Here is a 12314-nt window from a genome sequence, read left to right on the forward strand (position 1 = left end):
AAATATTGAGAAAATGTGTGATATACTTTTCTGTGTTGAGTTTTTTTTTTTTTTTAATTAATAAAAATGCTCAGCTTCCAATCCGAAATTAATCTATTTTACTATTTAAAATTATATATGTGGTTCTTATATGTAAATTTAGAATATGACACGTTTCTAAAAATATTTTTCTCTGAAAAATCTGGCAACCCCACAGCCACCTTGGTCTTTTTCGTGACCGCTTTCCTGTTATTCTTAGGGAAATGTCCTTATTTCGTTTTTTGTACGTCATACCACTTTTTTTTTTTTTTTTTTTTTTTTTTAAGTGCCTGTTGACACCCTCTTGGTTAAGCGTATTTTTTGAGAAATTTATTTCTTTTTCAACGTATTCTTATTTTCTGGAGAATGCTTTCGATCTCCTTTGCCTGATCTTTTTTTAAATCATTACCCAAGATCCTGCACCCTAGATTGTTTGAAGTATTTAACTTAGTTTTAAAAAAAAAAGCTAAAATGCTATTATAAGTTTCTTTATTTCCTGCGAATAAGAACACAAGCATTCGTTATAGGAGAGCTACGAGCTATTCGAAAAAAAAAAAACTGTTTAGTTGTCAGTAACATACAAACGGAGAGACATTTGGAAGTTGCATTACTTTTCAACATAATCAGCATTCAAATTGAGGCACTTCGTCATACATCTTACAAGGGTTGAACTTCCCTCTGGAGAAAGGAAATAAAATAAAATAAAATAAAAGCTATCGAATGAATCAATCTTTTCACATCATCTTGAAGCGCTTTGTGATCGTCGAAGCGGTGCAAGGCAAGCCATTGTTTCATGTACACCCATGTCCAAAATTATTGTCGCATGTCTATAAATATGTTGTTGTAGGATTATAATTTGATAACGAATTCGCCAGGTATTTCTTATAATGTTAGTATGTGTATAATTGGCAAAGACATGTATGGAGAAAATTTCATGTCAAAAGAGCAGTAAATAAGAACAATAAAACGAAAATAATACTTTCTTGTCCATTCAGCAACATTTTGTTTTACTCATTCTAATTTTCGTATTTATAATTCTTTTCCTATTAAATTTACCACAAATATACATTTCCTGATTATACACATAATATCAGTATTAAAAGAACCCTGCAAAATCACTATCAAATTATATTCTTATAAGAAATCAGTTATATATATGCGACAATCATTTTGGACATGAGTGTACATAAAGAGGTGTTTATCGTTCGGCGCCATATCCGGGCTATAGGTGGAATGATCAGAGATATCTCAATGAAACTGTTGCAAAAGTTCTTAAGTTAGTCGAGGGGTATGGGAAGAAGCATTATCATGAGCGAACACCACACCGGAAGATGACTATACTCTTACGCTTGTTCTGGATATCTTGTATTAAATGTTTTCCTAACGTTTCACAGTACACGTTTGAAGTGATAGTCGTTACCGCTCTGTGCACTCTACTAGTAGTACTCGGCACTCCATAATACTTTTGCGTAACCTTTCTGGCACACAACGTTTGCTGCGCTTTTCTGAATTTCTTTCGTGAGGTATGATCCCATGACATTGATTGTGTTTTGCTTTCGGTTTCACCTACGACACTCGTATCTCATCGCTGACCATAATTCTGTTTTAAAAAAGTGTTCTTCTTCCTCATCATAACGGAAAAAGTAGTCCAAGACAGAGCCTATTGCATGAGTTTTGTAATCTGTAGAAAGGAATTTTAGTACACAACGAACATAGAACTACCGGTAGCCAAATTTTCAGTCACTCCCTCATAATAATAATAATAATAATAATAATAATAATAATGAGTCCGAGATATTTGAGGACAGAGTAGAAAGTTGAGGTACTGGATTTTAGGGAACTTTGTCTATTTTCTGTGCGAATTCATCAGTAACTACAGATTACGGCCACTTCTTTCGTTATTGTACACGTTAGTTCTCCTATCTTTAAACATGTAATACCATTGACGTACGAAGCTTTCACTCGTTACGTTTGTTCCGAAAACATAACACAGTTTACAACGTATACGTATCTCAGCTACCGAAAGTTATTTCGCCCACAAAAAGCGTATTAAAGCACGCGCTTTAGACTCCGCGGGATGATTTCTGTTTTACTGCACCGTTCATTTTGAACTGCTTAACGAACGAGTAAACTGCAATACAACCTTCTTCTTTCACTGTTCCATCTACTGCGCACAGTGCCACAGAATGGGTGTCGCTATCCCTTCACTACTTTTCGCACATGCGCAAACGAAACATTCTTCCGAATAACCTCCGTATTTTGACCTCTTGCCTTGTGATGTTCCAACAAAGAATATTGTGGTAATAATTAAAAACGTGTAATTGTCTTAAATTTACGAATATCAATTAAAACCCGTTTAAATAATCTATGAAGTGTCTGGAGATGAAATAATCACACATAATGTACGGTAAAATATTTTTTTACTATATAAAGATACTGCCAAGGTTCTTTTAATAAAATGACTTAAGGTTAAGGCTAAGTACATCACGAATATTAATTATTCTTTTCGCAGTTTAATAGTATCTAGTATGTAACTTACCTTACAAGTAAACCTTACGTTTGGGTGAATCGAGTTGCTGACTGAGACACATATGAGAAAGTAGTACTAAATGTGGTCAGTATTTCAGTGAAGTTTTAGGTGCGAAGCTCCAGGGGTTTAGGAGATACAGCTACCAGAACATCACATAGAAGTACAGAATAGTCTTCATACAGTTGGAGGTAAAAGCTCTGTAAGACCTCTTGTAACGACAAAAGGTGAATAACAAATATATGGGTACATATTAGGACTAAGGGGAAGTCATATAGTAAGGGTATACCTGACGGCGGCCATCTTGAAATCCGCCATTTTGAATTAAGGTTAAGTTTTTAAAATAGGAATAGGGTCATGTGGTACATGATTTAAGGCGCAAATTTAATCAGAAGAACAATGGTGACGTTAATTTTGATTTACGTGCAATTGGTAAAAAGTTACAGGGAAATTAAATATTGTTGCAGCATATGTATTAGTCCTTTACCCCACCTTGTAAATTTTGTGTTAATGATAATAATTAAATAAAAAGCGGGTGGATAAATATTAGGTCTATGGTAAGAGTTGCCTTGATGGCGGCCATGTTCAAATCCGCCATTTTGAATCATACAAAAGTTTTAAACAAAACATAACAGTGACACCTTATTAATAGCAAATTTTACCATAACTCAAACGGTATAACCATTTTTGCTTTATCATTAACCAGCACAAAATTAAATGGATCGCTCTTTACGACTACTGCTTTGACGGAATTGGTAACGACAAATGTGTCAAGTGTAATTCGATTGCCTTTGTCAGGTGTGCTCACTATGAGCAGAGCATTTGTGCAAGTCATGCACTCTTTTTTTGAACTACATACTGATTGTACTAATTGAGGACTTTTCTGGAAGAAAGACCCAAGTTCACTTATGACTCAATTCCACTTTGATCATTTTTCCTTAAATTACCAACTTGTTTATGCGATAACAAATGCTGGTTAATGATAAAGCAAAAATGATTATATCGTTGGATTTATGGTAAAATTTGCTATTAATAAGGTGTCACTGTTATGCGTTTTGTTTAAAACTTTTGTATGATTCAAAATGGCGGATTTGAACATGGCCGCCATCAAGGCAACTCTTACCATAGACCTAATATTTATCCACCCGCTTTTTATTTAATTATTATCATTAACACAAAATTTACAAGGTGGGGTAAAGGACTAATACATATGCTGCAACAATATTTAATTTCCCTGTAACTTTTTACCAATTGCACGTAAATCAAAATTAACGTCACCATTGTTCTTCTGATTAAATTTGCGCCTTAAATCATGTACCACATGACCCTATTCCTATTTTAAAAACTTAACCTTAATTCAAAATGGCGGATTTCAAGATGGCCGCCGTCAGGTATACCCTTACTATATGACTTCCCCTTAGTCCTAATATGTACCCATATATTTGTTATTCACCTTTTGTCGTTACAAGAGGTCTTACAGAGCTTTTACCTCCAACTGTATGAAGACTATTCTGTACTTCTATGTGATGTTCTGGTAGCTGTATCTCCTAAACCCCTGGAGCTTCGCACCTAAAACTTCACTGAAATACTGACCACATTTAGTACTACTTTCTCATATGTGTCTCAGTCAGCAACTCGATTCACCCAAACGTAAGGTTTACTTGTTAGTATGATAAAACCTTAGACGAGATGCACTGTTCATGTGGAAAAGTATACTATCACCATACATTGTCTAATCTTGTAAAACTTTTTGAAAACTTCTGTAGAATGCGAATTGTCACCACTATAAACACTATATATTGGAAACAAAATTAAAAATTATAACTTTCTACCTGCACGTTTCACTTGTTGAAATTAACGTCTCTATACTCTGTGTATTTTATAATATTATATACTACCTGTAATTTTTAATTTCCTGTTTCTAATATATATTGTTTGATAACACTGTCACAAACTACGTTAAACTCATTTATTGAATTTTGTCCGTGATTGTACTTTTATTTCGTTACTTTTCAAAAGGATTTACACAGGATAGTGAAAGAAACTTTAGATATTTCAAAACTCATTTGATTAACTTAAGAATGTTTTTTATCTGAAAAATTTCTTTTTAAGTCTGCCTTTGAATTTGTTCTACATTTGCATTCTACATGAATTTGCAAATAGGACAGGAGCTAAGTTTACAAAGATGGAAGCAGGTCAAGATGTAGATGTATTCAAGATTTATCGATTTGAAGACGGCAGTTGATGTTGAAACTTTAATCACTATACTACCCAAAGGCGAGACGCATCAAATAAGAGTTTTGTTGTAATTGCAATATGCGTCGATTGCAAACTTTAACTTATCGGATATGTTTATATTAAAATAGGCAAAACAGAAGAAAATGAAGTTTAACAATAAAGCTATTGTCTATTGCTAATATTTTCACCAGTACAGGATTCCTACTGATCTGGAGAAATCTATTTCCCTGACCTTTGGCAGGAAATTCCCTGACTTTCATCACAGGTGACGGATGACGTTGACATATAAATAAGGAATAAATAACGGTGAATATTTATATATGAGAACATTTATTCTATAGACAAATAATAATCAATTGCTCATACATACATTCCACGTACTACTCATAAAAATCTGAGCAACGTCCCATACTGTGATCATTAATGGTTAGCTAAGCTGAAATCGGTGTACAATTAATGTTAGAAAAATATATTTTATAAAATTTCCCTGATTTCCAGTCATTTTCCCCGGATTTTAAGGGCGAGCAGCTAATATGAATTAAGAGCTTCGGTTTAACATGGGCCACAAACACTTTTCATTATACAGAAAGAATCATTTATCTTGACACGCCTTTATCGGCAGGGGGACATTATTTGACATACTCTGTAACAGCACAAGTTAAGAGTGTTGCCAATTAAAGAAGTTTTCAAATGACACTACGTGATGTTATTACATATTTCAGTCTCTATACAGCAGTAAGAACACAAGTGAAATATACGCAACAATGTACATCGAAAATTCTTTACTGTCTAATACTATGATCATGATAAGGATTATGAATGAATACCTGATCGCATACATGATTTTTAATAGACGTGAAGATTACAATGCCGTTTACAGCAACATATCATCTCAAACTATTCTGGAGATAAGCAAAAAACTGTTTTAAGTTTTCAACACTGCTAAATATATATAATCCGAGCACTTGTTGTATTTACACCTACCAAAATGTATTGTTGTAATGTTATGGAAGCAAAGTAAACCATAAATTATTTTTAAAAGTTTCAATAAATATGCCATTTGAATCAATATACCAAATTATACGATTCTTTGTTGTAGAACTCTACAAAATTGGGTTTTTCGAAGTTTATAGTACTGTAGCGTCCTTAGTTTGCAACACTACATGGCAAGTGTTATATTGTAAGTTTTCTTTTTATATGTAGATTTGAAGTATGTAATAAACTGACATAGCGTCATTTGTAAAATACATTATGTTGGCAACACTATAATCTTGTGGTATCTCAGAGTATGCTAAACAATGTCCCCCTTGCCAATATTTGGATGTCACAAATTGTCAGCGTTTTATGGTACTAGTTTAACAGTTACAAGAACTTATCAAGATAGATAGTCCACCCTGATATATATATGTTTAAAAAATAGCACGATAGTTCCAAGTAAACGATAGATACGTTAACGCAACTATACCGATGGAAGTTACATGGACATACTGAAACTGTAATTTATTATAGCAATAAATAATTTCCTTATGGAGCTTTCACTGAATCCATTTCTGCTCCTTCTTAAGGCAAAATGCGTATTTTAGGTGATTCGAAGATAGTAAAGTACAAGAAGACAGATCTTATTCAATCTTTTTACCCATTTTCATTTCCTGAAATAGGGGTTAATCATTGGACATGGCATTCATCTTCAAAGGTCAGACCACCATTTAGATCTAAAAAGTTAATTTCTCATGTTATTAAAAGTATGTGAGAAAGAAAGTAGTAGTAATATTAGAGAATGGGTCTATTGCATCCTTTAAACAAACCACAAAACAGCTACAGTGTGTCTAGTTTTTCCTTCTATCTAGAGATTAATTATTATGGTAATGAAACACAAATAAACTTTCGTAAATTAAGAACTTTGGTTAAATTTTAAAAAATAGTGTATTTTTCTTTCCAGATACATAGAACATTTATCAAATTGAATATAGTTACACAATTCCACAATTAGTAAGAATTTTATTTCTTTTCTAATACTTAAATTTAGCATAAAGGCGCGTCTATCACCAAGAGACGGCAGAATTTTCTCCTATATCTTCAATGTACACTTTAGAGAGCATCAATAATATTCAGAAGTATTCGTCAAATTCAAGAGATGGCAGTTTGAAACTTTTCCCTAAGGCAAACTGAATCAAAATGGTTTTCTTCATTATTAAGCGTGTTTAGGTATTGGGAGCATGCTACTGAGAAGCAAAATACAGTACTTGTAACACGATTATATATATATATATATATATATATATATATATATATATATATATATACTACTCTGACATCATTCGACACCCGAAAAATGAACTTGGGGCCATTTTCACATATCACTGCACAGAAGAAACTACTCCTGATTCTGGTGTCAGCACATACTGCTTTTGCTTTAACTCTACGTAGCATGGTATCCAGTATGTATCGATGCATCCTGTGGCAGGTGGTATTATTCGTTACAGAGTACCTCAAGTAGCCATTTGTGCAAATTCACTTCTAGGAGGTACCAAATATTTTCTATAGACTCATCTCTGGGCCACAGCAGTTTGAACTGCATTTCTCATTTTCCAACGGGAGGTCAATTTAGTTTCGTCATATATGAACTGTTTCAAAGAATGGTAGCGGTATATTTCGCAACAATGATGTGCCCATCCGCATGCCATGGTGCCACTTGTACTGCGTGCTAGTTCACATTTATGGGCCACTTATCCGATGTTTCCCTATTCGATATCGTATTGCCCTGTGAGTGTCTACTTATATCAGAATAGTATATATATATATATATATATATATATATATATATATATATATATATATATATATATATATATATATATATATACATACATGGAAACGGGAGGTCAAGCGCCGGCGACCATTTCTTTCATGGACTGAAGCAACTACCACGCTGTGGATCGGGAAAAACTATTTTTCTCTTTTCGATTCACTCTCCAGGTATCCCCAATATACATCACACAAACCCAAAATGTTCTTCTCTTTGACCTCCTAACTTCCACATTACGAGAAAAGTGTCAAAAAGAACGCTGTAAAGAAAAAGCAGGTAAAAGACACAACTTGCTTGCTCTCCAAAGAGATTTTCTTTCTCCCCATACCGATTACGAGGATAGAGTAATAGTGAAGGAGAGCTAAGACTCTCGAGAGGAAGAGAGTGATTATAAAGAGTCGAAAGGGTTTAATCGGTTGTTCCTCTTTCTTTCCAATCCTTTTTAGCTATGAAGGAAGATCCATCCCAACAACTAGCATTGCTCTCCTTCTTAAACCTTTCGTGATTATTATTACCCGAGGTGTCGGCAGAAACTGCAATGATGAGAACTGTTTTCCATTTTTTATTTATTTATTTATTTTTTATAATCCCTTCCCTCCTCGATTTACAGCATATATTTACAGAATGCACAGATGAATATCTGATTATTGCTAAATATATCCTTCGGCGAAGTTTCAACGTCCATCTCTGGAATCTGTTGTATGAGTATTTGCACACGAAAGAAACACACTGAAAAGGTAAACATGTGTCATCTACTGGCGACTGCCTCTCCTTTACACTTACTCTAAAGGGTAAAGTAATAACACTATCATTCATTTATTCTTAATTAAAAAAAAAAAAAAAAAAAAAAAAAAACTGTTCTTTCCTTTTTTTAGAAACTAATTTGAAATTAAATCTATCCGTTCTAGTATCTGTAAAGTTGAGTGTAAAAACGAAATTTGCTGATGGTTATCTCATAAATTAAAAAAAAAATCTATTACAGGATTGAGTTCTGTCTTGCTGCAACATGGCAATAAAATATGTAGAGGTGAAGATGAGAATCACTAAACTTCAAGCAAATTTTCAGCTTCTAGATCACACGCAGTGTTCACTATACGTACACTAATGTCACTTTGTAATAAATAAAATAGACCTTGGTGCTTAATGCGAGCTTCTTTCATTAAATTGGATAATTAGCTGTAAACTAACCAACTTTACATTACAAGTTTTCCTTATCTGTACGTTGATTCTATTTCTGTATCATAATTAGTTCAGTATCTATACGTACTTTATATTTTTTGGTTCGACGTAAAAAATATTTGAGAACAGCTATAATTAATACTGGTATGTAACACAGAAATATAAATGAGCAGGTGATTCTATGCGATCATAATAAATAGATACATTACAAACATTGATTGGAAGTTCCTAGTTTATCTATTATTTTTCTCTGTTGAATAGTTTAATGAGTAAGAGCTGGATGAATTACAGTCAACTGAGTTGCTTGCATTAACGTTTCCTGTAAATTTTGACATGATCTATTTATCCCTATAAAGTTATTGCACAAGTTTCGTATTTATATTAATATAATTTAGGAGTAGTTTAGCATTTAGTCATAAATTTAGTTTCCACATATCAAATGATGGCAATTGATGTAGTGAAGTACATTGAGATTTATTAACTAGCTTTAATGAAATTTGATTACAGAAAAACATTCTTTTCGCCAACTATGTGAATCACAGTATGTGTAGTCCACGGTTCTCAAGTCATCCAATATGTCTACAAACATTTTGTTGCAATCTACGTACGTTCGCAGATATACTTTCTTCAAGGAATTTTCTTGTACCTATGTTCTCTAATAACCTTCCCACTATTTTCAGATTAAGTAATTAGTTTTTAATATCCGTACCAGGATTTCTTTCTTCCATTTGATATATAAAACTGAACGTTTGTTTGTTTGTTCTTTATACAAGTGCACACAGCTGACTTGGCATTTCTAGCTATGACATGTTTCTGCGTAACAGTCATCGAGAACAGTCCTACGCTGTTTACAATTTTTCACGGAAACTTGGTGCAGATTAATGAATATACGAATACAAAACCATTACATCTACATTACGTGCCTTTTCCATAAATTCGAATATTAGTACCTTCAAAAATAATATAAGCGATGTTCAATTCTTCGATGCAGGTTTACTTCAGGAAAACATAATTATTATGGCTGTACATACGACGTTCTCTGGGCTAATTTCGATAGACCATAGGTTATCTGAATGTTAATTGCAACGGCAGGTCTTCCTGCTCCTAGTATTTAATAGATATGTGTATATATGAAATTGAAAACATGTGAAAATACAGAAAATGGTGATGGGCGTCATGACTAAACTTTCACTTCTAAACTTTGTTAAACCGTAACAAACTGCCTAGCAAATAAATAAAACTATTCAACAAATTATGAATAAACACCAGTAATACAGTGCCAAGTACCTGTGCATTTATTTTGTGACTCACTTCAGTGAAATTATGAACTACCTCACAAATGTTTTGCGAAACAGAGATATTCATTGAATTTTTATATGAAAAATATGTGCAGATGTTTGAAGACAAATTCCAAAATTTATTCAAACCAGCATACGGTACCAAAAATTTATGTGAAGGGCCACTTCTACCAGACGACAGGCAGCGCACTTTTTTTTTTTCTGAATTGCTCAGAACAAAATAACAATGTACTGTTTTACCCTTTCGCCTTAAGTTAAGGCTTAAAAATTGCTAATGTTTAAAAAAGTAAACATTTATGTGAAATAAAGTTGTATGCGTGTGTCCTGTTCTTCGAATAATCACATCTATTTACAATACGATCATTTCTCCACTATAAGGCCGAGAACTTACAATAGGTATTTTGAAGACATTTACTGATCTTCATTGAAATTAGAATTAATGAACACAATTGCCAACAATTATTATTTGTTTCACTTATTTTTTTAATGTACGTAAGTTCCAAATATATTAGAAATTATGCTATGTTTGATTTTTGGACACATATTTCAGCTATACATATATTTTTATATCTATACTGTTAGTTTCAATTTACCGAAAGAATTCAACATTCATAAATCCGAAGACTTCCCACCTTTCTCCACACACTCACTTTCACATCCGACTCCTTGTGACTACTGAAAGTTTTCGGCGAATTGAAACGAACAGCAAAGAGGTTAAGAAGGAAGAAGAGGAAAAGTTACCTTCGCCACTGACACTACACAAACAATGTATCACATAAATATTCACTTTCCGGTTATGTAATAACATCAAACGTTTCTAAATGAGAAAGAAAATACAAGAAAGAAAGACTTTAAGAAGTGAATTTTACAGAATAAACTGTACTGTACTATACTACTACTACTGCTACTGCTACTAATTTATATGGCTCAAAGGATGAGAGAACCAAGTATACTTCAACCTCATTTAGGCCGAATGTTTAGGATTTTATTTTACCTCTGCTAATTTTTAGTTTTGGGCACTTGTGCCAACTAGCTTGTAATTCGAATCTGATGTGGTCTGCAAATAGTACAATTACACTAACTGCAAATGAATATGATGGGATTCTCGATCTCAAATGCTCTCCCAGACACAAAATATTGTAAGTTGTATTCTTTATTTTTGCAGAGGAACTTACTACTAATCATACACAATAGGTAGTATTATGCTTGTGCTTAATGTCTGCCCCATTAATGATTTCAAAGTATCATACGATCAACAGAGTTCGATTTTTATCTGCTGATTAAATATGGGAATGTTATTTATCACTTCGTTTCTTTTCGACGTATTTTGAGTTGAATCATCACCCTTAGAGATTTCGTGTAAATATTTTTCTCCGTAAATTTCGAAAGATGCATAATTATCTTTCATAGAGTAATATCACACATACTTACCCTACAAGGAGTACTATCTAACTAATAAGTGAACACACATTGATATAAATTCTTATACCAAAAAACTTCATGTTGTACCTTGTCTTGAATTCGTATATCAATAGTAGTTTCTTTGAATTAATAGGTACAAATCAGCACTAGATAATAATGAAAATTTGTTTACTTTCGTGACATTTTTCATCTTTTTTATACATTTAACTTTTTCAGTCATTAATAGTCTTACAAAACTGAATCACAAAATTTGTCCTCGTCAACAATGGCTTGTCGTTTATTTCTTATGATCTTCCAATTTATCTTTCAGTTCGTCTGCATCTTCACTTGTTTTCACTTTAATGAGCACCGGGACTGGTTTCGGATCCGAAGCATCCGGACAACATACGATCATTACATTGTTTTTGCCACTACGTGTCACAGGAATAGATGAACTCAAAAGAATATTTAGCAGAATATTTCCAAGGCTTGTATCCGCTCGCACGAGCAGTTGAAATTTTTCATTGGCAGGTTTCAAGTACAGCATTCCAATACCGCGATCCTGGAATTCACCTTCTACTTTGAAATACAGCTTGCACCTATAAAAGTAAAAAATAACACTAAGAAATTTAAGAAAGGAACCATCGGAATGCATAGAGTGACACTTCTAATAAGGCCAATATTCAACACCAGGTGAGAGCATCTTGGGTTTGGTAGACTTTGTTTAAACATAGACTGGTGATCCAATTTCATGAAGCAATTCAACTCCTCCGCATTAAATGAGCTAATACTGTAAGGTAGTGTTGGCCTTGGTTAGTAGTCGACCGCACTGACATGTTTGTGTTCG

At 33.3% G+C, this 12314-nt stretch overlaps 1 protein-coding gene across 2 annotated transcripts in view; it reads right to left on the minus strand.

Annotated features, from left to right (window-relative positions):
• Positions 1-6682: 6682 nt before the first annotated feature.
• LOC145680634 (uncharacterized) overlaps positions 6683-12314 on the minus strand; it is a 49171-nt gene continuing 43539 nt past the window's right edge. For both annotated transcript variants that reach the window (XM_081751324.1, XM_081751325.1), the window contains exon 5: positions 6683-12066. In XM_081751324.1, coding sequence (XP_081607450.1) covers positions 11766-12066 — 301 coding nt within the window. In that variant the 3' untranslated portion in view covers positions 6683-11765. The remainder of the gene's footprint in view (positions 12067-12314) is intronic.

This window comes from Thermobia domestica, chromosome 3 (genome assembly GCF_964235325.1).
Source record: "Thermobia domestica chromosome 3, izTheDome1.hap1.1, whole genome shotgun sequence".
Classification (NCBI taxonomy): Eukaryota; Metazoa; Arthropoda; class Insecta; order Zygentoma; family Lepismatidae; genus Thermobia; species Thermobia domestica.